This window comes from Diplotaxodon limnothrissa, linkage group LG23, assembly GCF_057381915.1.
Source record: "Diplotaxodon limnothrissa isolate DT_005_m linkage group LG23, D_limnothrissa_male_GT1.1, whole genome shotgun sequence".
In the NCBI taxonomy this organism is placed as follows: Eukaryota; Metazoa; Chordata; class Actinopteri; order Cichliformes; family Cichlidae; genus Diplotaxodon; species Diplotaxodon limnothrissa.
In genome coordinates, this window is record NC_140617.1 from 33,893,447 (window position 1) to 33,917,527 (window position 24,081).

A 24,081-nucleotide genomic window follows, 5' to 3' on the forward strand; every position below is an offset into this window, starting at 1 on the left:
ACATACCCTGATGTTGTCAATATCTATGTAGGGCATCATTTCAGATTCGCAATGCTGACTATAAACTAAGCAGCCAACTCCAGTAGGCATCAGGCTCATGCTGAAGTGCATGCTTAGGTGTGGTTTTATGCTGCAGTGCATATTAAAAGAAAAAAAAAAAGCATGTGTAGGCTCTCTCTGAGTATAGAGCATGCATGCATAGTTGGGTAAAAGTGTGAGTGAGTGTGTGTTTTAGCTACACGGCCAGGTCATCGGGGCGAGCTCGTCCACCGCCACTCTTGCTGGCCCGACTTGGCTTGCGGTTGTCTGTCCCCGCAGCAGCAGGAGGCTGATGCATCTCCGCCCTGGTTACCACAGTGAAGTCACTGTGCAGGACCTTAGGTGCTGTGATGACAGCAGTTTCCTCTTTCATTGCCGTCTCCTTTGGCATGAGAGAAGAAAGAGGGGTGTTGCGCGGAAGTGTGGGAAATGCAGATTGCTGCTCCTCTGGTGTTGGGGTCTTTTCCACTTCAGGAGAGGAGGAGGCTGAGGCTGAATTTTTTCCATTCAGATCGTGGACTTCCAGCACCATGTTGTTCCAGTTCTGCTCCATCACCACCAGCTGTCCTTGACTTCCAACACCCACTTTCTCACTGCTGCTATAAAAAGAAGCAGCATCCAACAAGAAGTCGTCTGGGTGGAACGCCGTGTTGTCCATCTTCATCCCAGCAGGCACAGGGGTGGTCGCAGCGTTTAAGGAGGTCACAGCAGGGGAAGACTCTGGTGGGCTGTAGGCCCCTCCCTCAGCTGCCCCGTCTCCCGTCACACTCACGCTGCCAAATGTCGGCAGACAGTCGAGCACCAAAGGAGAGGTCTGCTCAGGGATTGTCTCTGCGTCTGTGGGCTCATCTTCAGCCAGAATCAGTGACTCGCTGTCAGGTGCAAACTCATTGGTGACCCCTCGCTTTACTTTCTTCCAGCCTAGGTGATAGATCTCCAGCAGGTTGAGGACCAAAGAGACACAGGCAACGACCAGCATAAAGATGATGAAGATTGTCTTTTCAGTGGGCCTATGGCAACAGAGGAACAAAAAGAGGTTGTGATTAACAAATCACACCAGTGTATAATAGGAAATGTAACATTAAAAGAAAAAGAAGGAAGAAAATCCAATGTTATTGTTGGATTTCTCATTGTTAAAGCGATAAAGGCTGCAGTGGGAACACTTGGTGATAATCAATTTTAAATAACCCACAAGGGCAAAAATGTTAGTATTTGAACAATATCTTCATAGACTAAAGTAACTAGCTCCTTACTATTCAATATACTATTTATTCATACTATGTCCTTTTACTTTAGACTCCCTCTGTAAACACAAAATCCTCTTGTGTTAACTGAAATGAACCTTACTGTACTCGCTTGTACACTGTACTTCCAACTGGGTCTCTCTCCTAGAGTAGCTTTGCATGATTGTCAGTTCAAAATAATTCAAAATAATCCTTGAGCCTTTTTGCAGGCCCTAGATTCATCCAGATATTGAAATAAGGCTTCTCTTTAAGCCCTTTGCCTTGATTCATACTGACTGCCACTTACAAACAAAAGATTTGATTTGACCATGCTAAGGTTATCACTATTATTGACATCATACAACATACTAATGTGATACAAACTGTCTGATAATGAGTGTTAAGAGCATTTTGTTTATTTATAAATAAACTGACTTCTGACACTGAAAAGCTTCTTAAAAACAGACCTAATCAGACACTTAAACCACCCTCATTTAGCTCATTATTTCTACCTCTTCCAGGAAAGGAAAGATGATTCGTAATTTGTTTTGTTTTTTTGCCCCTGTGGTATTTAAATACTATTGGGTATCAAAATTCTAGTAATGTGGCAACTAGGGATGGGTACCGGTATCCGGTGCCATGATGGCACCGGTTCTGACATAAACGGTAGTAACCAGACCGAAAAGCAGCGCACATTTCGGTGCTTTATTTCGGTGCTTTTTTTTCCTGAGCTGTGATACGCTTTAGATTCTAGCCAATCATTTTACATTTCCCAGGATAGTAGGCGGGGCCAGGTACGTACGTTCTTTTAGAGCAGAGCTACAGATTAAAAATGACCAAGGCAAAGCGGTCAAAAGTCTGGCTGTACTTCACAGCAAAAGATGCAAACTCAGCAGCCTGCAACAAGTGCTTTAAGCTGATACTGTGATACTGTCAAAGGAGGTAACACCTCAAATCCGATGAAACACCTGGCGACGCATAGCGTTTTTTTTAAAAGCCGAGAAATGCGCCGTATTTGATAGCTTGCTGTGAGACCTCACACCGAGCACCCTGCGGGTGGGTTACCTGTTATCGGACCCGGAGTTAGCAACATCCCCCAAAAACACGAAGAGGAGAGTCCTGGCCCCTAGCCCTGCCAGTGTAGCAGAAATGATGACGGATGATGATGGCAGCAGCCGCCGTTCTTCTCTGCGTGAGTAGCTTAATGTTGTCCGTGTGTAATTTACGTTGAGTAGGCTAACCACGTTATTAAATTAATGCATGTAAGGTGAACTAGCAAACATCATCATAGCTACATGCGGCTGTCTTCTTGTTTGATGGCAGATACTCCCTTAACCCTGGCCAAAAAGGCTAAAATGACCAAAGAAAAAGTGGAAAACAGTTAAACATGAGAGGTTTTTGGACAAAGTTTGTGTTTTTTCCATTGTTTAAGCACTGCTTCCAGCCAAGAGTGATGCCATAAATCCCCTATAGCTGCAGAAAAGGCTAACATTGTTATCTTTTTACAAAAAAACAGCTGAACATGAGAGGTTTTTGGACCAGTTTTGTGTTTTCCATTCTTTACATTCTCTACACTGCAGACTTCTCCCACAATTCCACCCAGTGCTTCCTGCAGAAGTTCTCTGATGACTCTGCAATAGTCGGCCTCATCACTGATGGGGACGACAAGGAGTACAGAGGTCTGACCCAAGACTTTGTGGACTGGTGCCAGCAGAACTACCTCCAGATCAACGCCAGTAAAACCAAGGAACTGGTGGTAGACTTCCGCAGGCACAAGCATTCTCCACTGCAACCACTGAACATCCAAGGTATGGACATTGAGGCTGTGGACAGCTACAGGTACCTTGGTGTTCATCTGAACAATAGACTGGACTGGACTCATAACTCAGACGCCCTCTACAGGAAAGGGCAGAGCAGGCTGTACCTGCTGCGGAGACTCAGGTCGTTTGGAGTGGAGGGCCCACTCCTGAAGACCTTCTATGACTCTGTTGTGGCTTCTGCTATCTTTTATGGCGTGGTCTGCTGGGGCGGCAGCATCTCTGCTGGGGACAGGAAGAGACTGAACAGGGTGATCCGAAGGGCCAGCTCTGTTCTAGGATGCCCTCTGGACCCAGTGGAGGTGGTGAGTGACAGGAGAATGGCGGCTAAGCTGTCATCCCTGATGGACAACATCTCCCACCCCATGCAGCAGACTGTGACAGCACTGAGCAGCTCCTTCAGTGGGAGACTGCGGCACCCACGGTGTGGGACGGAGAGATTTCGCAGGTCTTTCCTCCCCACTGCTGTCAGACTCCATAATAAAGACTTTAACTGATCAAGCACACACATCCATACATATGCAATAATACTAAGTGCAATAATCCTTTCTGTCATCATTGTATTTTTACTCAGTTGTATATAGTATTTGTATTTGTATTCTATTTTTATCTTATTGTATATTTATTTTATTTTATTCTACTGTATATAGTATTTTATTTTATTCTATTCTGTACAGTTGTGTACTGTATTTATTCTTATTGTATTCTAATTTTTGCCTCATAACTTTTGCACTGTCCACTTCCTGCTGTGACAAAACAAATTTCCCACGTGTGGGACTAATAAAGGTTATCTTATCTTATCTTATCTTAAGCACCGGTTTAAGCACCGTTTAAGCACCGGCACCGTTTCAAAAGTACCGGTTTGGCACCGGTATCGGATAAAACCTAAACGATACCCATCCCTAGTGGCAACCCTGTTGGAGACAGGAATATTAATTGTTGTTTTCTTTCAACTCTTTGAAGCAGTCTATTAGCCACAACACTACAACTGATCAAACTGCAATGCCAGCCAGAATTGCTCTTTTTCATTTAGAAACAAAAGGTCCCACATCGCAGACAGGTCTGGCCCGGATCTGGCATCAAGCTAGCACTTCTGACTGACTGGTGTCATGGCAGGATGTATGTCTACCAGATGTGGGCCAGGTCTGGCAATGATGGCACTATTTATGTTCCTATTTTCCTATTTTAGTTAGAAGACCCAAATGCCATGTTGCAATACTATACTGCTATTGTAGCCAGCGTTTCAAATGCAGGTTTGACAGGTTTGTGAGTGTACACTTTATCCAAAACCTAGTGAGGGTTTACTCATGTTTATCACTACTGATTGGAAGGTTATTGGTTCAATCCCTGGCTCCTCTAGTCTGCATGTCAAGAGTGTGAATGTGTATGAATGTAGTTAGGAAGCACCCAGTTTAGAGAGAGTGTGTGATTGGGTGAATGTGGAGCACTTTGAGTAATCTGGGAGAGTAGTAAAGCATTATCTAAGAATTAGTCCATTCACTGTCTGAACAGAGTTTCGTCATGTTACTTTTGCACTATTATGTTCTGGCACATGTTGTTATTACATGGCTTGATTAAGGTACACATTAGGCTGACATCTGGGGCCAGAGCTGAAACTGTTCTGGGCCAGCACAGGGCCAGCAGTGTGTCTACAACTGGCCCATGGCTGCACACAACTTACACATGGCCCACATACCACAAAGAATGACGGCCCTTTGGTATCCCAGATCTGGTTTGCCAGAGGTAATCCACACAGGCCAGCACAGGACCACCAGTGTGTCTGCAACTGGCCTTGTGCTGGCCCATGTGTGGGCCACCTCTTGCAAACCAGATCTGGGCCACCAAAGGGCCGTCATTCTTTGCGGTATGTGGGCCATGTCTAAGCACATTGTGTGGGCCAGATCTGGGCCATACCAATTTTGCTATGTGGGGTGTTGTTTAGACTATTAGTGTTGTACAAGAACATAGAGAGTGATAGACTTAGTAAATATAACTGAGTGACAGGATGTATGTGTAGAGTATAATGAAGAATTATTAAACAGACACAAAGAAAAAAATCTTTGATTGTGATGCAAAACAATAAAACTGAACTTTCTTACCTGGAGATGAAGCAGTCCACAGTATTGGGGCAGGGCCAGCGGCCACATTTATAGAGAGGCCTCAGCTGGAATCCATACAGGAAGTACTGCCCCAGAATGAAACCCACTTCAAACAGAGTCTTGAATATTATGTTGAAGATGTAGGTCCTCAATAATGCCCCGCGTATCCTGATTTTTCCATGTTCGTCACGAATTGGGGGTTTCTCCTTTTTCCCTCCACCATCACCAACTCCATTGTGATAGAGAGGGTCATGGTCATCCTGGTGTCGTCCGGCCTTTCTGAGCTCCTCTTCCCTCTCCCTCCTCTTCTCCTCCATGCGAACAATGTGTAGTACATGGCCCAGGTAGATGAGGGTTGGTGTGGAGACAAAGATGATCTGCAGCACCCAGAAACGGATGTGGGAGATGGGAAATGCCTCGTCATAGCAAACGTTTTCACAACCGGGCTGCTGTGTGTTACAGGTAAAGTCTGATTGCTCGTCACCCCAAACTTCTTCAGCTGCTGCACCCAGCACCAAAATTCGAAAGATGAAGAGGACTGTGAGCCAAACCTGGGTCGGACAAACACGACAGTTAGAAGCACAGTAGTTAGTACTTCCTGGATAATGCAGAGGGTAACTAAAGCTTGTGGTTTCTCCACAGTGTCAGTATGGTCTACCCTTTACCAAACTGAAAACCAGAAAATGTCATCAACAATGTTGGCGTATCAAAAGTTCTATGAAAAGGAAATACAGTGAAAATCATCAAAAGGTAAGCTTAATATGTTTAACAGATCATGTTTTTGTTATCAATAGTCGGTCACCTTTCCAATCACAGTGGAGTGTTCTTGAGCATTCTCCAGCAGTCGCCCTAGAAAACTCCAGTCACCCATGCTTCTCTCAGTTTTCTAGCCTGCAGAGAGACATGAGAGTCTATGGTGAACAACAAAAAGTCAATTAAAGAACAATACCACAGAAAGTCAGTATTTAGGATTTTATCTGAACTTTTATGGCTGATACTGTTTTACCTTGTGTCTCTATGTCTGATTGTAGGTGTCTGTGTGTGTCTGTGTCTCTCATCACAGCAAATCATGTCAGTATGTATCAAAATCTCTGAGGAATGTATACAGCATCTTGTTGAATTCACAAAGAATTAAGCCAGTTCTGAAAATCAGTACTAGCAAGTGTCCTAATCAAGTGTTCGGTGAGTGTATTTTCCAGGACGTTTATGAGGAATCATTCGATCTCTGTCAGTCTGTTTCCCTTTTTTCTTATGCCAAACATTCGCTTCCTCTTCCTGTAATCAGTTTGACACTTCTTTTCCATGAAACATAAAAAACTAGCATTGTTCCATTTTTAGTCTGTGTCAAACACAGACTAGAGAGTCCTAATGAGATCTAACGGCCAGTTCATCTATAAACTCTTTAGCCTAGAAACTTTTGAAAGTATTCATCTAAGCCACAGTTATTCATATATTTAGTTCAATACAATTAAATTTTATTTATATCTCAACAGTAATTGTCTCAAGGGGCTTTATATTATAAGGTAAAGACCTTACAATATAAAGGCTATCATCATCAAAAACAAAATTCTTTGATATTCTGAAATATTGCTTCATATAAACGAGTGCTGTTAATACTTACCAACAAAATAACTGCATGAACATCTCAAGCAGTATCTTGCCTTACAATACCTAGAAATATCTTCTTTTACCATTTAAACCTTGGTGTTTCACTGTGAAATTTTACAAAAACTTGGCTGCTGCCCAAAAAGCTCTTTTCAACTGAGCACAGAAAGCATAACTACTTTCGAACTTCAATGCTAAAATCAAGAAGAGAAAAGACTTCAAAATAAAATTTCAAATAAGTTGGATTGTTTTGAAAAAAAAAAAGACAAATTAAGCTGACTTACTAAAATATTGTTGTGTTGTCAGTGATAAATCCATCGACCAGAAATCAGAACAAAAACTATATCTGGAAGGAAGACACAAAATGCTTTGTATTAGCTTTTTGGGCTCATCATCATACAGACATCACACAAAAAAGGATACAGAGCTTTTTGATGCTGATGCCAATATGAATCTTTTTTTTAACCAGAAACATTTTAGTGCACAGTAGGTACAAATGATGCCATATACTTATAGTATGGCATCGGAAAGGGTCTTGTTACTCCTCACCTGATGCTAGGATTAGTACCAGTGCTAAGAACTGTCCAAATTTTTTAAACAGTTCAGATATTTTAAATTATCAATCACACAGGTCTATAGAGTGATAACTTCAAAATTAATTCTGCAGCATGATGAAAACCCCAGAAACATAGCATAAGACATAAAGAACTAGCTAAATTGAGTCCGGCAGCGAATGGTATGACCTTTCAGAGCATTCTCATTCCCAACATGTAGCATAACTACGATTTGTCACGTCCCATGGCATCTCAAAGGTAACCTTCCGCATCCCTATGATACGCTCCGGATTGTGGATGGAATCCAAAAGAATGATGCTCGCGGAGGTAACACACATTCCAGCTGTGTATTCCAGCCCTAACCCTAACCTTAACCCTAACCTTAACCATATCAGATAGTGTTTTCCAAAGCGATGCATGATCAGATGTGTAGATTCATTCCAAACAGTTCTCGTGCCTCCGAAAGCTTAACATACCGACAACTTATCTCATAGTGTCGGTATGTTACGTTTTGGGATGAGAATGTGTTGGATCTTCACAGAGTCCAGGTTTTAGCTTCATAGATTCCATGTGGAATTACATGAAAAAGGAGAAAGAGGTTCCACAGAGGACCCGGAACAGTCAAGTACTCTGAACAAAGTGTACTACTAAGAATTGGTAGCTGCAGTTTAAAAGCGCTCATTTATCACTACTTTGATTTAATTTCACTCTTTTTTCTTCATCTGACATTTTGGTGCAATCCAATGCTCACAGTAGCACTGCATGTGTCTGATTGTTTGATAGTTATTCCATGGTATACATTTGCTTTTGGATGTGCCAAATTTGTGTGTACTTGCATTGGTATGTGTGTGTGATGCGAGACTGGCTGGTTAGTGGACAATGGCTGGCCATCTGTGAGAAGTGAAGTGAGTGAATAACAGGTTGTCGCTGTTGAATGCCGGACTCATCACATCCCAGGAATGCTGATGGGGGCAAATGTTTGCCTGGGATTCCCTGATATGAACGCACACAAACATATACACGCATTCTAAAGTTTCAGCAGTGTTCTGTACTCCTGCATACTGTGTAACTTACTTCCAAAATAAAATGTAAATCCAGGAATTTGTGTCTGATGAGAGGTAGGTCAACTGAGTAAAAGAAAAAGAGAAAGAGAGAGAACGGAAGCTCCATAGACAGAAAGGAAATATCGTGGTCTTGATTTAACTGTGTTCTTAAAAAACTGCTTAGAAACACAAATAAATAAATAACAAAGACTTTTCAGATGTCTTACACGTGAAACATATTCTCAAATGACAAATGGCTACTAATTCACCAGTCTAACGGTGGTATGTGTACATGTACATGATGTGTTGACGTGATGAAATACCATCGGCCATGGCAGACAATAGGGAAGCTGCCAGATGGATATTGTTCTGGCTGCTGTGTGCTTTTGATGGATCAGAGGTCTTTGTGCTAAAACAGCCCAAACAGTTAACTCCTGGCCTGCCATTTGCACAACGAAATCCGAAAATATGCACAGTCACAATAAAAGACAATTCTGTTCATTACTCAGTTAATCAACTACCTTAGTGTATATCCAGAAACTTGAGAAGACCGTGCTCAGTGTTTAAGCAATTAGTTTCACATGGTGTGGAATAGTACTGAAGATGATTAAATGCAGTTTGCTTTTAAGAAAAGATATTTTTGATACATATATTAAAAATGTAAATGTATGTCTAAAAGTGCCATTCCAAAAATGTGGAAAGAGTTTCTAACTGTACACACAAGTGAATAAATGGGCCCAAAGTTGCCTAAGATACTAAAAGTACAAAACAATTTTTTTTTTAAAAGTGTGCAAAGATTTATAGAATGGCACACAGCATCTAAAGAGAGTATGGAAATAATCAATTCAGCAGCTGGTTGGCTGGTTAGGAGCAGCAACTTATTTCCTCCATTTACTACAGCAAGTCACACAGTACAATTCCAACAAGCAGAAAAACTACAGGAAGGTTCTTCCTTTCGTGGTAACATTAGACAGTGTGTCTCCTATACAAAAGATAAACAACTAGCAATGGTTGCATTTAAATATCCATCAAAACTAAAATGTAAGCTTCCCTACAGTTGACCTCAAATTTATTTAAAAACAAAAAAACAGTCCTACCGCCTGTTTTCCATTAGTTTCTTGTCCATGGCTCTTTTAAAAAAAAAACTTATTTTTTAACTAAAGTATCAAAATCTAGCCTAAGACCCCACAAAATGCATTCTTTTTTCCCAAAGATTATTTAAGCCTGGACGATATTGGTTTGGATTTGTGGCTTCCTGTCTGCCGTCTTTCCCACATGGATGTGAACGCATCATGAGAGGTGCTGATAATCCAGCAGGTGGAAAGATGATAATGCCTCTTCCCTCCCACTTCAACCTCCAGCATCACTCTACGGTGACCCTGCTTACCGCGTTTCTTCTCTTCTTTTTTCTTTTAGTCCCACGGAGGTTCTCGGGGCAACCAAGAGAAGATTGGGCAGATTGATAGAAGGGAGAAGGGAGGGAGAGAGACACAGAGAGAGCAATACACAGAGTAACAGAGAGAGAAAGTTAACAACAAAAAAGGAGGGAAAAAGAAAAGAAGAATACGCGAGGCTAGTCTAGTCTAAAAAAAAGGGCGCGTGTGGAACCTGTCCCGCGAAGGCGAAGCACAGCGGCTGCGTCCCGCGTGGCCAAGGCCATCCGCCACTGTCAAACATTGGTGTCCCCGTGCAAGGGGCGCAGGAGGGGGGTGGTAAGGGGAAGGCGCGCGTTTGAGTGCGCGCGCGTGTATATGTGGTGTAACGCAACTATCACATTCCTGACCAGACAAAAATTTTCTTTAACAACTTCTGTTAAGGGAAAAATAAATATTTGGATTGTTCCTTGTTGCAGTATGAGGTAAAACACCCTCTGGGTATTAGCTAATAACTTACTAGCTTTTTTACTGTCATTACAAATAAACATCAATATGGAAGATTACTGATGTCAAAAATGGAGAAATCAGAAAAAAACAGACAAAAATTGAAGTGTAAAAGTAAGCTCATCTTTCTACAAGTTCTTCATATTGCAACAGTTTTTAGCCCCCAAAAGGAATTTACATGTTAAAGTGTTACATTACATACATGACATTTAGTTACAAGTAAATTACATTCAGTTACAAAGATGATATTTTAAATGAAATTTAAAAGAATAGACACATTAAACACCATCAAGTTTTAATAATAAAAGATACAGGATAACAGAAATTAAACACAACAAAATACAAATGTAAAGACAAAATATAAACAGAAGCAGAAAACACAGAAACTAAAATCAGTTATCCCAAGCTTAGTACAGACATGAAAATCTTGCAGCAATAGTCAGCCGTGTGGCCAAGCTTAATATGGCCCAGAGCGCCAGTGTACAATAAAATGAATTCTATCCACCCAATGACAGCCTTATAATTAAACACTGACATATAGCCCATTTTCACATCTTTTAAACAGAAAAGACTACCTCAGTATTCATGTGAGATTAAGTGATTCATAGTATAAATGTTGACTGCAATAAATGTGAAAAGTAGAGTGATAAATAACATCCACAGTCTTAGGAATGCAGGCAGAGACAAATAAATTATAAATGTCACTGTATCTTTTTTAAAAACCTTTTTTCACTCCAAAATGTTGCAAAGTTTTTTCTTTTTCTGTAAAAGAAAACAAGTTTTTTGTTGTTGCTTCTTAACAACTACAAAGAATGGGGTGACACCATCTATTCACCTATGTTATCACTTAGTTTTGTGTCACCCAAAAAAAGTCCCTCTGGGTAGGGGAAGGAATTGTTGCAGACCTGTTTGCTCACCAGCAGGGGTCAGCAGAGTACAGTATCTCATTACAGAACAAAAGAATTCATGGGTTTGTCTTTTTCATTCCTTTAAAAACAAACATCATAAATATCATAAGAATAAACTACATAACCAGTCAAATGAAAAGAAGATTAAATGTTATCTGGAGACTTTTTGCATTCAATTAATTATTATGAAAAATACAACTTTTTGTAAATATTTGTACATCAGTGGCTTTTCATCAGGACCTTTCAATCAGGACAAGGCCCAGGGGTTGGGGACTGCTGCTTTACATTACTGCCTTCTTGTGGTCTGCTTGCTTTGTACTCATAGGAAATTGTAGCTGTCCCCATTTTTTTCTTTCTACAAACAATTTATAGAACATGATTCTGGACATTGAACAAAATAAAAAGTATTTAAAATGACTTCAACATTAAACACATGTAGTTAAATGCACATGATGTATTTATATTTTTATTTGTTAAACAGCTTATCTACATACAACCTCATTTAACATGAAAGTATAGTTTTAAGATGCTAACATCCTCTCCACCCCTTGATTTTCTATAGATTATCATTGAAAATGTCCAATTTGTGAGTTGTATTTACATTTATGATTCTCACACATGCATTATATCTCTAAAATGACAATGTTTTTATCAGTTTCTTCTCCACCCTCCGTCTTCTAGCTACATTTCAAAATCAGGTTGAAACAAGTGACTTCTGGTTAGTCCTGATCCGCATCTTCTCTCTGCTGCCTAATTTCCTCTCCTTCTGATCACAGAGACCCCTACAAGAAAAAATAAATAAATTATATATAATATAAAGAAGTGCATATGGAATGCACAGCTTAAAACTTAAAAACAAAAATAATGCACAAAAGAATTGCGTCAATCAGCTGATTAATCACCTGACTGTCTGATTAATACTATTACCTAGAGACAGCCTTGATGACAAGATATACAAGTTCAGCCATGTTAAGGACCATGCAGATAGATGAGGTAGTGGCCATGAAAACAGTGAAGATGGTTTTCTCAGTTGGACGTGAGATGAAGCAGTCCACCAGGTTAGGACATGGCCATTGATCACATTGCACCAGCCGTGGCATCTGGAAACCATCGTACACCACATACAGAGCATACCTGGAGACACAGATATCGTACCATCAAACCAAAACAGCCATGTGAGACTGACGGAAAAAGGAAGCACTGATCTTACATGAATCCTGCTTCAAACAGCAGCCTGAACACCAGGCTGCAGGCATATGTCCACCAGAGGGCACCAGCTATTGGGAGCCTCCGCTTTTTCAGAGTCTCTAACTCCTCATCTTGGCCCTTTGCACTGAGAAACCCAGCTCTACCAGGACTCTGTCGCACAGGATGAGATCATTTGAGCACTCAAAGAGCTTTCTACTACAAGTCTCATTCACCCAAACACACACATTCATACATGCCTAAGTGCCTTTTTATCTAATATTAACTTACACACACTGATTGATGCATTGGGGGCAAATTAGGTCTCTGTCACAGCTGCCCCAAATGACATCATCATTTTGTCTGTCATCACGATGACTTTGCCGTAATCATAATAAAACAATGCACACACCTGAAGGAGCTTCCTCTTATCTCTGTGGTTACGATAGGCCACATACATGGCAACCAGGAGTGTTGGCGTGGAGACAAAGACAAGCTGAAGACACCAGAGACGGATGTGGGACACAGGAAAGAACTGATCATAGCAGACGTTTTCACAGCCAGGCTGAGGGAAAAACAAACCAACCATGATCGTCACAATTATGACAACATCAGTGTATAGTTACTAGACCCTGTGTACGAGAAAATGCTAACTTCCTGGTTTGAGACCGGATGTGGGGTTGTACATTTCCGGTAGCTTTACTTTGCGGTCAATCGCTACTGCGAAGATATACTCCAAAATCATGTCCAAAACTCAAAAACGGAAAGATCGCGTTAAGTTACAAAGAGCAGAAGGTGGGAACACTCACCACTGTTGTGTCATAAAAAATCTAATGATCAATTTTGACGTTTAAAGAGTTTAGATTGATCAGTTGTTTACATCACTCAACACAAGCAGAACTGCATTACTGCAGCAGAAGACACATCGTCCACATTCAGAAGCACATCTCTGTATAGTGACAGTTATTATGATTTAGACAGGCAAATGTTCAGCATTCAAACTACAGGTGAAGAATAGTCAAACCAGATGTTTCCCTGTTATGTCGATATCAGCTAGTCAAGTACACACCTACACAGCATGTCAACAAACCGTGAAAAAAAGCCACACAAAAAATGAACGATTGCTGGTAAGGGTTTCTATACATTAGTATTTACGATGGGTATGTTGTGACTTACCTTCACAATTACAGTGGTCCCTCGCTAATAACCCCGTTCACCTTTCACCTCGCTGTTTCGCGGATTTTTTAGTGCAAGTTTGCATGCTTATTTTTACATCACATTGTGTCCTGCGTCCTGATCGCTGCAGACAATCTCCTCCGTGACGTCTCTCCTGTACAGTACAGAATCGCTGCATCGATCGCTAGCAGTGTGACTCTGAAGTGCAGAACTGTATGTCAACAATGTCCACAAAACGTTTTGCACCTTCAAAACATAAAATTGGCTACTTGATTTCACCTATCGCCGGTTATTTTTTAGAACATAACACCCACGATAAACGAGGGACAGCTGAGAAATATAACATTTGAATCCCTTTTCTCTTTTGCTCTGAGGCGCGGGGGAAAAATATCAACAAGTCGATGAACATCATTTACAGATATATTGGGTAAATGCCCAAGACATCTAGAGAAATGTAAATCGCCGCTTGATTCATTCACTTGCTTAACTTGTTTTGGACCGTAAACAAGGCGCGAATAGGACACCGGAAACAGGGTTAGGGTTAGGGTTAGGGATGAACCTGTTTTTGCCTTCAGAACTGTCTTAATTCTTCGTGGCACCAATTCAACAAAGAGCTCGAAACACTCCTCTGATACTGCGGTCCATGCCATCACTCAGCTGTCGTTTAAACTTGTCACAGAGTCTCCGTTTCCTGGCTGACAGGAGTGGCGCCCGACACAATAAAAGCACAATAAAAATATTAAGTGGTGATAGATAGTGACTACTTTTTAGATTATTAATACTTTATGTAGTATAAAACTTTACAGTATAACTTTGAAGTCAGTTCTTAGACAGGAAACCAGTGGAGAGAAGCCATCTATTAAAACCAGTGAGAAGAGTAGATTCTGTATTCTTCGAGAACTAGGGGTGAGAGAATGATTCTTTGAGCTGCAGAATTCAAGCTCAGACAATAAAACCCAAATCTTATTTTAACAAATAAGTGTCATTATAACTTACATCCCATGTGTGGATCGGATGTAAAAATGGACACGTCCTACCTGCAATGTGTTACAGGTGAAGTCAGACTGCTCGTCCCCCCAGACGCTCTCCGCGGCAACAACCAGCACCATGACCCGGAAAATAAAAAGCACAGAGAGCCAGATTTTACCCAGGCTGGTGGCATGACGGTTCGCCCCGACCAACTGAGTGTACAGAGCGGGCCAAGACATCCTGGGGGAAAGGACAGTGACAAGGGAATGGGAATGCTTGCACTACAGAACAGGGATTCATCAGCATACTCGTTTGCATTTCTTGTCATTACACGGTCGTGTTTATCTGCTACTTTTACAGCCTCTACACGTCTGACACATGGACACCGATTTCAGATTTCAGATTTACAAGGAAGTCAGTGGCAAACGATGAAAGCAGAGACCGTCGCTGAACAAAAGACGAGTTTGAAAGAGGACGGGATGAAAAGGAATGAAAGTGAGAGGAGGAGGGGAGAAGGTCCACTGCCAGCATTCATGTGAACTGATGAACCTCTCTGCCCACTGTGGACTGTACTGAACCGAGCCCACTCATCTAAAAGCACACTGAAACACACTGTACAAGCACACTGCTGCGGTTCTCACTGAGCTTCACTGTTCACACTCGGTCACTGATTGGTTCATTCATATTTTTTAGATGATGTGTACTTGCACTGAAAGAACCTGGGATATACTTCACATGTCATGCTTATTTAGAGGTTTGTTTCTAGCTGGAGATGTTTTGTCGTAAAGTAAAAACAGAAATTCTGATAAAAACTGGAAGCAACTTTTACCAAAATGAATTAAGATTAACTTTTGTTTTGTCTTTGTTGTTTTCTTACCTTGTGTCTTCAGTGTCAGGATGTCTCCATGAAAGTATTCCACATGATCCTTTTCAGTATGAAAGCGCGCACACACACACACACACACACACACACACACACACACACACACACACACACAGCCTGTTGTTGCATCAGTCACATTTAAAAGAAAATCTCAGTCTAAGAAACTAAAACACAAACCTGCAGCTCCTGCTTTCTTTGCATGAAATCAAAGATGTGCCTCTCAGTGTGAAGTGAGACAGGATGATGTCTGATAGCTTCCTGTGATGACTTTCAAAATAAAACAACACAGCGCAGATTGTGCATTTTAGGAGGAAGAGATAACAGAGAGGAGAAATACAGATAATATTTTTAGCAGAAATGTAGCAACAAGAAAAACTCTGGATTGTGACAAGAAGCACTCTGAGAGTTTTGTTATTTGCTCTGTTAAAACCCATTTTAAAAGGCTTGACATAATTTTGAAATATTTTTATGTGGATATAACGCATTAATTTCATTACTTAGTAAAATCATTTTTTTTGTTTAGGAATCAATGTCAAATTTAAAATGTTTTTGATCACAACCTTATATTGTTTTCAACAAAAACCTTATTTAGGAACATTGTGCAAGGATATTCATATTGTTACATATTTAACTGATCATAGCCTGTTATTGTAATTTACAGGGTGGGTCATTTATATGGATACACCGTAATAACATGGGAATGGTTGGTGATATTAAAGTCCTGTTTGTGGCACATTAGTATATGTGAGGGGGGCAAACTCCTCAAGATGGGTGGTGACCATGGTGGCCATTTAGAAGTCGGCCATCTTGGATACAACTTTTGTTTTTTTCAATAGGAAGAGGGCCATGGGACACATCAAACTTATGGGTAATGTCACAAGAAAAACAATGGTGTGCTTGGTTTCAACGTAACTTTATTCTTTCATGAGTTATTTACAAGTTTCTCTTTGTTCACAGCCATTGACATGTCGAAGAGGTTAACACGTGTGGAGCGGATCTAAATTGTGTTGATATCTGGTGAACGCAGTAACCGGGTCATTGCAGTAGACTGCAAGACACCCTACGAGACCACCCATCTCCCATGCTTTCGTGAAACTGGTTCAGTGTTGGATTTGCCAAAATATGGACGCAAGAAAACTGTCACTAATGAAGAAACATCAGTGGCTGTCCTAGCTTCATTCAGCAAGACCCTCAGTTCATGCTGAAGATTTTGTTCAGTGATGAGGCAAACTTTATTGTGAATGGTGAAGTTAACAAACAAAACCACCGCTATTGGTCTGACACTGACCCACATTGGATGGATCCCTCCAAGACTGTTGGAACAACAAAAGTGATGGTTTGGTGTGGTATATGGGGTACAACGATAGTCCATTCTTCATCAGTGGAAACCTCAAGGCCACTGGATATTTGAAATTGCTACATGATGATGTGTTTCCCTCTTTATGCACTGAAGCTGGCACGTTCCCTGAGTTTTTCCAGCAAGATGGTGCACCACCACATTATGGGTGCCAGGTCCGAGCATTCCTAGATGAACAGTTTCCTGGAAAGTGGATTGGTCGTCGTGGGCCAGTTGAACGGCCCCCAAGGTCTCCCGATCTGATCCCCTTAGACTTTTATCTGAAGGCAATTGTCTATGGTGTGAAGATACGAGATGTGCAGCACCTGAAACTACGGATACTGGATGCCTGTGCTGGCATTTCTCCTGCGGTGTTGCTATCAGTGTGTGAAGAGTGGGAGAAGAGGGTTGCATTGACAATCCAACACAATGGGCAGCACATTTAACACGTTTTATAAGTGGTCAGAAACTTGTAAATAACTCATGAAAGAATAAAGTTACATTGAAACCAAGCACACTATTGTTTTTCTTGTGACATTACCCAATAAGTTTGATGTGTCACATGGCCCTCTTCCTATTGAAAAAACAAAAGTTCTATCCAAGATGGCCGACTTCTAAATGGCCACCATGGTCACCACCCATCTTGAGGAGTTTACCCCCTCACATATGCTAATGTGCCACAAACAGGACTTTGATATCACCAACCATTCCCATGTTATTACGGTGTATCCATATAAATGGCCCACCCTGTACATGACAAAGACAAAGATTTTTAAGCATCAGGGAATGAGAGACAGTAGGGAAACACAGCTGAGGCAAATCTGGGCTGACAAGACAAAGGAAGCAAAACCAGATAACATGAGACAGACTTTCAAAGTAAAACAGGAACTACAGACTGAACTTACAGACACAGACTCACAAGCAGGCACTGCAACAGAGGGAACAGAGACATGGACTGACTGGACACAGAATAGAGGGAGTATGGAAACCAAAACTTAAGAACTACATAATCACACACCAAGAAGAACTTGGGAAAATAGAAATGCAAAACAGAAACCAAGACCTTCACAATAATAAACTAAGATGAGAACACAAATAAAAGGTACAAAACTGAAACCACTGGGTCAACGACCCAGGTACCCTAACACAGAGCAGGCAATTGCTAAAGAGGGAAAAAAAGATAACCTTGGCAGGAAGTAAAAGAACAAAGGGAATGCAAGAAAGGTTTGCTTCCAGTAAAGTTTCATAGAAATTTTCCACTTTTTAATGTTTCACAGGCTGGTTAGTGCTCTTTAGAGAAGAGCTCAGTTTCATGTGCAAGATGAGTGGGACTAGTCATGTTGCCTTTTCTTTGACATACTGGATTTTCCCAACTAAATAAACTTGGTTTGGATGACCATCCACTGCACCTCCTCTGCAGTGTGGAAGTCAGAGAGCAGAAAGAAGCAAAGCTGCGCTGGGGTTTAATGTGTGCGCGCGATCTGTTTGTGGCTGTAAGCTGAAACAGGTAGAGTCAGATGATTTTTCAGGTCCAAACCAGGACTTGGCAACAGTCACCCTGCAGGACAGAGCAGCTCTGTGTGTTGCTGATGGCTGTGACCGATGAGCCTTTCCCACTGTTTGTCAACGTGTGGGAGGATAAAGCACAACTTCCTCAGTTTACAATAAGGATGCTCAGAAATGAAGACTATTGAGGAAGCTCTAACTAGTTCTGCATTCTGTGCTGCAGTTTGAGTGGTGCGGATATAAACTGTGAAACAAATATTTTGCAAACAAAAAGCTGCCAGCTTGTTAAAAGTTGACGAATGAAGCAGAAGCGTCCCCGTGCAGAATTGCAGACGTCCTGGCTGGAATCTCATGTGCATAACTACACGTAACATGACCCAGCATGATGAGGAGACACGAGCTGAGACAGAGAGGGCGTTAGTGATTGTAATGGAGTCATTAGGGGAATAACAGCGCCACTTATTCTTGATGCATATCAATGAATGAGTATCAGTGTCAGGGCCCGACTCAAAGAGCCACTGTTTGATCTCTCAGTCAGCACAGGGTGAAAACAGAGGGGTGAAAGCTGGCAGATTGGCTGCCCATTCTGATGAGAGGAGGTGGTGATGCAGTGGTGATGGTGGGGGGGCTCAAAGACACGCACACACACACAGTGAATGGGTGGAAAGAAAAAGAGAGAGGTAAAATAGAGCTGATTGTTAGAGTAGCTCCTGATCAGCCACAACTGCAGGAGAACAGAGAGAGGCACTGTTAGGATACACACACTGCACAAACACACACACATACATACTGTACAAAGACGCACTGTACAACGCTCACATATATGTTACCCAGAAATCTACACACGCTCACCCTCACACCATGTAATGAGTGAGGGGGAGAGCAGCATGTGACTGAATAGCAGGTTTCACATCTGTAGGTGGACTTGGCTGCCTGATCTCAGATCAGCCACTCTGTGGAAGTCTGTACAAGTGCTGCAGGATGAGCATTTACCCCCCTTCAGTAACATCATCTGAAAGGCTACTACAGGTGTTTCAGACAGGGGTGCACTGGCCACCCCCACTCCATACTGAGAGAGCGAATTCAGATTTCAAAATCTTATTTGCTTTCATATGTACCTATTTTCAGTGATATTAACTTTAATAGCAGGAAATTAACAAGGCATATAATTCTTTTCTTTCTCTCTTATATAACTTATATTTGACAACAACATAATAAAACCGCTAATTCTCTTTTTGGTGTGCCACCCCAATATTTTTAATGGCCCTCCATACAGCCGCCCCTGTGAAAGAAAATCTGGAGCCGTCCCTGACCAGAAGGTGGCAGTAACTTATTCTGCGGTGGACGAAAGCACACGGGAAACGGAAACTACATGCTATCCGCCTCATTTTTGGCTGCAGCCTGGCTGAAATATCCAACACGGAGGCACAAGTCACCTAACTGAAGCAGTAAATTATTTAAAAAGTAGCAATGGCACTTGAATCGAGGATCACACAGGAGGAAATAAAGAAAGAACCAGAGAAGCCAATTGACAGGGAAAAGGTAACCAGCGGATTTTGATTCGCGTGCTGTTTTTGTTATTAGCTCTGAGTTAGCCCTGAAAGCTAACTGGTCAGTTTGATGCAGACTGCCTGATGTTTGCTCAGAACTGTCGCAGTTTTAGGGGTAAGAATAGATAAAGCTGCATTTGCGCTTTGTTTTCAGGATATGCAGCGTTAATGCTCAGAGAGTCGCCAGTTTGGATACAAAGTGTGCTAGTTAGCTAATAATCAGTTCGATAGCATCCAGCGGCACTGTTGCATATGATTTATGCAGTTTTTTTCGTTGCATATAACCTAATATAATTTTGCAGCTGATTAGTAACTGTTTGCTTAGTGTTTACGTCGTAAAATAGTAAGAAAAAAAATTAAATTAAATTAAAAAAGCAAAGCTGTTATTGAATCGTAATTCACAGCTGGCAAAAGCACGAGGCATTTCTTTCCTTTTTTAAAGCTAGAATACCTTTAAGGTCTTTATCGAAATCCTGGCGTTTTGAAATGTGCCTGTAGGCAATTGCAAGAAAAAGCATTTATCACTTAATTTAGCTCAGTTGTCCTGTTAGATTTAGCGTTAAAGAACTTCAGTGATGTCTTACTATGAGTTTACTTTTGTGGCATTTTGAGTAAACAAATAAAATAGCGCTGCAGTTTAAAGTTAGATTTGTACGCAAAAGTTCAGAAATTAGCAATAAGGGAAACATTGTGAAGTGCGTAAAATAAATCGGTCAGTAAAATGTGAAGGCTCTAATGTAGAGCAGGGCGATATGACCAAAAGTATTTATCGCGATATACATTTGAAAATTTGCGATAACAATATAACTGATGATATAATTGACACGAGACAAAATACTTTACAACTTTATTAGTGCAAAACAAAAAAAATCAATGTATTTTCACTTAAATAAGCAGCTGGGTTTGTTTTATTTTTATTTTTTATTAATGTGCATTAAAAGTTATATAAAAATGTAACAGTGCAAATTCCTTGCTGGCAGTTTAACCAAAAGGTATTTCCAGTGGAAATTGGCCGACAGATCCTCAGCATAACCATGTGTAATATCTACATAACTTAAAAAGAGCTTATACACACACAATATGGTAATATTATGTTGAAGCACAGTACATATTACTCCGCGAGGCTCCTGCGTACGACCCAAATTCTATCACCATATTTCATTTTCTTATCGTTGCCCAACATTATACCCGTATTACCGTGAACGGTATGATATGGCCCAGCCCTACTCTAATGCGTCTCTTACATATCTTTAGAACAGTTTGTTTGCACCAGACAAAATGAAAACGCATTGATCTTACTACTGTGATTGAATTGTAAATAAGCCTGTGAGGCAAGCAAAGGGAATCTATGGTGATCGAGGCGATCACCATAGATTCCCTTTGCTTGCTTTCTTGATTGAGATTGGGAAGTAGATCTTACATCTTTCAATGCAGAATAATGAGATGGAAGTCAAAGCAAACAAAACTTTCACTTAATTTAATCTTGCCGTAAAATAATTTTGACCACATTTCCATTAACTGGCTTCACTTACTGTGACATTGGTAGTGAGAGTTTATACAGTCTTTCTGTCAACTGGAAAGTAAACCCAGATTTTTCCAGTCAGACTACATTATGCTCACATGAAAGGAGCTGCCTTGGCCATGCTAGTGCATTACAACTGTAAAACAATTTGTACCTTGTTCTTTCAGCTGCAGTCTCTGGAGTGTTTAGTGCTCTGACAAAGTAAAAAATAAGAATGAGTAGGGCGAAAGCGGATCGTTGAATGAAACGGATGAACCGTGTTTTTGCGGCACACTTAAAATCAGTCCTTTGATTTTCTGAAAAATCGACCGTGCCCCTTATAATCCCGTGTGCCTTATGTATGAATTCTGGTTGTGTTTACTGACCTCGAAACGATTTTCTGTGGTACACGGCGCTCGAAAATCTGTCAAATGTTTTAGTACGACTTTGCTAAGCTACGAACCCGCACCGCTTGATGGATTGTCGGAGCATTACGGTTATCGTAGGCAGGCGCCTCGAGGAGTGATACGTACTGTGCTTCAACATAATATTACCGTATTGTGTGTGTATAACCTCTTTTTAAGTTTTGTAGATATTATACATGGTTATGCTGAGGATCTGTCGGCCAATTTCCACTGGAAATGCCTTTTGGTTAAACTGTCAGCAAGGAATTTGCACTGTTACATTTTTATATAACTTTTAATGCACATAAAAACAGCTGCTTGTTTAAGTGAAAATATATTGATGTTTTTTTTGGGGGAGGGTGCACTAATGAAGTTGTGGAGTCATAAAGTATTTTGTCTAATGTCAATTATATCGTCAGTTATATCGTTATCGCAAATTTTCAAATATATATCGTGATAAATATTTTTGGTCATATCGCCCTGCTCTAGTATCAGGTTCTGTTATTTTGTGCAGGGTTTCTTAGTAGTCATTTAAAAAATAACAGAGAATACACACCTGAATTATTTGAAATCAATATTTTTTTATATCTCTTATGAATCAAATGTTTTCATTGTGTTTCTTCCATTGTAAACTGAATTTGTTCAGTAATATTATTATTATGTTTCTTTGCTGCAGACCTGCCCCCTTCTGCTGCGAGTCTTCACCACCAACAGTGGGAGACACCACAGAGTCGATGAATTTGCTCGAGGAAATGTTCCTTCCAGCGAACTGCAGATATACACTTGGTAAGATCACAGATGTGTCACTGGTTTTTGTTTTTTGTTTGGGTGGTTGGTTGGTTTTTTTGTGAGTGTGGGTGTTTTGGCCGGAGTCAAGGATTTGCCAGTGTTTTAAGCTGAGTTTGTAAAACAACAGAAACATAGTGTTATAATGCTCTCGGGGTTGGATAATTTTCTCAAATCAGTGCTCCTGGCCATCTCCCTGTAGCATCGCTGATCAGTGATAGCATTGTTGCTGTGGTGACAGAGGACGTTGATTGATTTGGCAGTCATGGTTAACATAATTGGGAGCACATCGGCTAAATAGTTTAAAGAGGACTAAATAAAAACATTTGCAGGCCCTTTAATTTTTTAAGTTAGAGCTATAGTTCGCATGAGTCGTCCAGTTTGTTTTCTCTGTGTCATATCCCACCTGTCTCTGGCTCTCTTTTCATATACGGTGGATTTTTCCCACAGACAAAAACAATATTGTGAAAAAGTTAAGGAGCTAAGGGTGTCGTTTTTCGGTTTGTTTTCTTTTTGAATAAGGACACTGGAGCTGGTCTCTGATTGTGTTTATGTGTTTCAGGATGGATGCTACACTAAAAGAGTTGACCAGCTTGGTGAAGGAGGTATATCCAGAGGCCAGGAAAAAGGGCACCTACTTTAGCTTTGCCATTGTCTACCCTGATCCCAGAGGGAAGATGTACAAGTGAGTATCACACCAAAGACTGCGCTCTTTGGATTCACGCAGCTAAAGAATGTGGTGATCTATGTATATTGCATCTTTAATAACCTCTCTTCTCCCACCTCCTTCAGGTTGAAAGAGATTGGCAGTACTGTGTCTGGCAGAAAAGGTGCAGATGACTCAATGACACTGCAGTCTCAGCGCTTCCAGATTGGAGACTATCTGGATATAGCCATCACACCACCCAACAGAGCACCGCCCCTTGGCACACGCATGAGGCCATTCTGAAAATACACATGCACAAACCTACACCTTCTGTATTTTGTCTTATTTTCATCATCTTGGGATGATTTTGACTCAGTTTTTTTTAGAATGTGATCTGTAATAAAATTGTCCCTTTTTTTCCAAAGTCTGAATAGTTTTTTCTGTGTCACTGTGAGGTGATTATTGAACTTGTTAAACTAGCAAAGAAACAGAAGTGAAGCAGGGAGCTCGCCTCTTCCTTGAATGCTGTATTAATTTCCAGGATTGGAAATGTAGCCATTTACTGAGTGCACATTATTTCGCTACCTTTGTATTTGTAAGCTATAATATTAAAATTAACTGAATTGCATTTTAATTAAAAACATGAATAAATATTACAAATTAAGTGAAAAAAAAAAGTTAATATTCAATATTCACAGTACCCACAAATCACCAATGTCAAATGAGTCCAAGCTACATGTAAGGCAAGAACAGCTTGATCAAAATGTTCTTTTCTTTTGAATGCAAATCTATAGTTAAAGATCAATGAGAAAAACATGGTTGCCATCAATGTTCCCTCTAAACTGCGCGCGTGCACAATTGCGCACTGCTGGCACAGAAAAAAAATCTAACCTGAATTGAAATTGAAATTAAAACTTTAACAATTCTGTTTTGCAGTGTTAGTAAGTGACTGTCTGCTCCCGTATGGGATT

General features: G+C 40.8%; 3 protein-coding genes across 4 annotated transcripts; 1 reads left to right on the plus strand and 2 right to left on the minus strand.

Moving 5' to 3' along the window:
• Nucleotides 1-235: 235 nt before the first annotated feature.
• LOC146608568 (gap junction alpha-3 protein-like) lies at nt 236-6,049 on the minus strand. 2 transcript variants are annotated; one of them, XM_085348178.1, is made up of 4 exons: nt 5,981-6,049; nt 5,179-5,729; nt 776-1,049; nt 236-697 (listed from the first exon to the last, which is right to left on the minus strand). In XM_085348178.1, exons 1-4 carry the CDS (start codon nt 6,047-6,049, stop codon nt 236-238), a joined length of 1,356 nt encoding a protein of 451 aa, XP_085204304.1. The 2 variants fall into 2 exon arrangements, with proteins under 2 accessions (XP_085204304.1, XP_085204303.1); XM_085348177.1 differs by having other exon boundaries at nt 236-1,049.
• A 5,813-nt stretch (nt 6,050-11,862) lies between these two features.
• LOC146608569 (gap junction beta-2 protein-like) lies at nt 11,863-14,737 on the minus strand. Its single transcript, XM_085348955.1, has 5 exons — nt 14,567-14,737; nt 12,766-12,918; nt 12,379-12,527; nt 12,096-12,302; nt 11,863-11,950 (listed from the first exon to the last, which is right to left on the minus strand). The coding sequence occupies exons 1-5, from the start codon at nt 14,735-14,737 to the stop codon at nt 11,863-11,865; spliced, it is 768 nt and encodes a 255-aa protein (XP_085205081.1).
• Nucleotides 14,738-19,621: 4,884 nt separating this feature from the next.
• sap18 (Sin3A associated protein 18) lies at nt 19,622-23,439 on the plus strand. The gene is made up of 4 exons (XM_085348238.1): nt 19,622-19,765; nt 22,355-22,464; nt 23,027-23,149; nt 23,257-23,439. The coding sequence occupies exons 1-4, from the start codon at nt 19,694-19,696 to the stop codon at nt 23,411-23,413; spliced, it is 462 nt and encodes a 153-aa protein (XP_085204364.1). The 5' UTR covers nt 19,622-19,693; the 3' UTR covers nt 23,414-23,439.
• The last annotated feature ends 642 nt before the right edge of the window (nt 23,440-24,081 follow it).

Coding starts and splice junctions, on each gene's coding strand:
- LOC146608568 (XM_085348177.1), bottom strand. CDS start 6,049: ATGGGTGACTGGAGTTTTCTAGGGCGACTGCTGGAGAATGCTCAAGAA. Junction 5,730..5,980: donor ACTCCACTGTGATTGGAAAG/GTGACCGACTAT, acceptor TGTCCGACCCAG/GTTTGGCTCACAGTCCTCTT. Junction 1,050..5,178: donor GTGGACTGCTTCATCTCCAG/GTAAGAAAGTTC, acceptor CTGTTGCCATAG/GCCCACTGAAAAGACAATCT.
- LOC146608569 (XM_085348955.1), bottom strand. CDS start 14,737: ATGTCTTGGCCCGCTCTGTACACTCAGTTGGTCGGGGCGAACCGTCAT. Junction 12,919..14,566: donor TCACCTGTAACACATTGCAG/GTAGGACGTGTC, acceptor TTTTTCCCTCAG/CCTGGCTGTGAAAACGTCTG. Junction 11,951..12,095: donor GTCATCAAGGCTGTCTCTAG/GTAATAGTATTA, acceptor TTTTTCTTGTAG/GGGTCTCTGTGATCAGAAGG.
- sap18 (XM_085348238.1), top strand. CDS start 19,694: ATGGCACTTGAATCGAGGATCACACAGGAGGAAATAAAGAAAGAACCA. Junction 19,766..22,354: donor AGCCAATTGACAGGGAAAAG/GTAACCAGCGGA, acceptor TCTTTGCTGCAG/ACCTGCCCCCTTCTGCTGCG. Junction 23,150..23,256: donor CCCAGAGGGAAGATGTACAA/GTGAGTATCACA, acceptor CACCTCCTTCAG/GTTGAAAGAGATTGGCAGTA.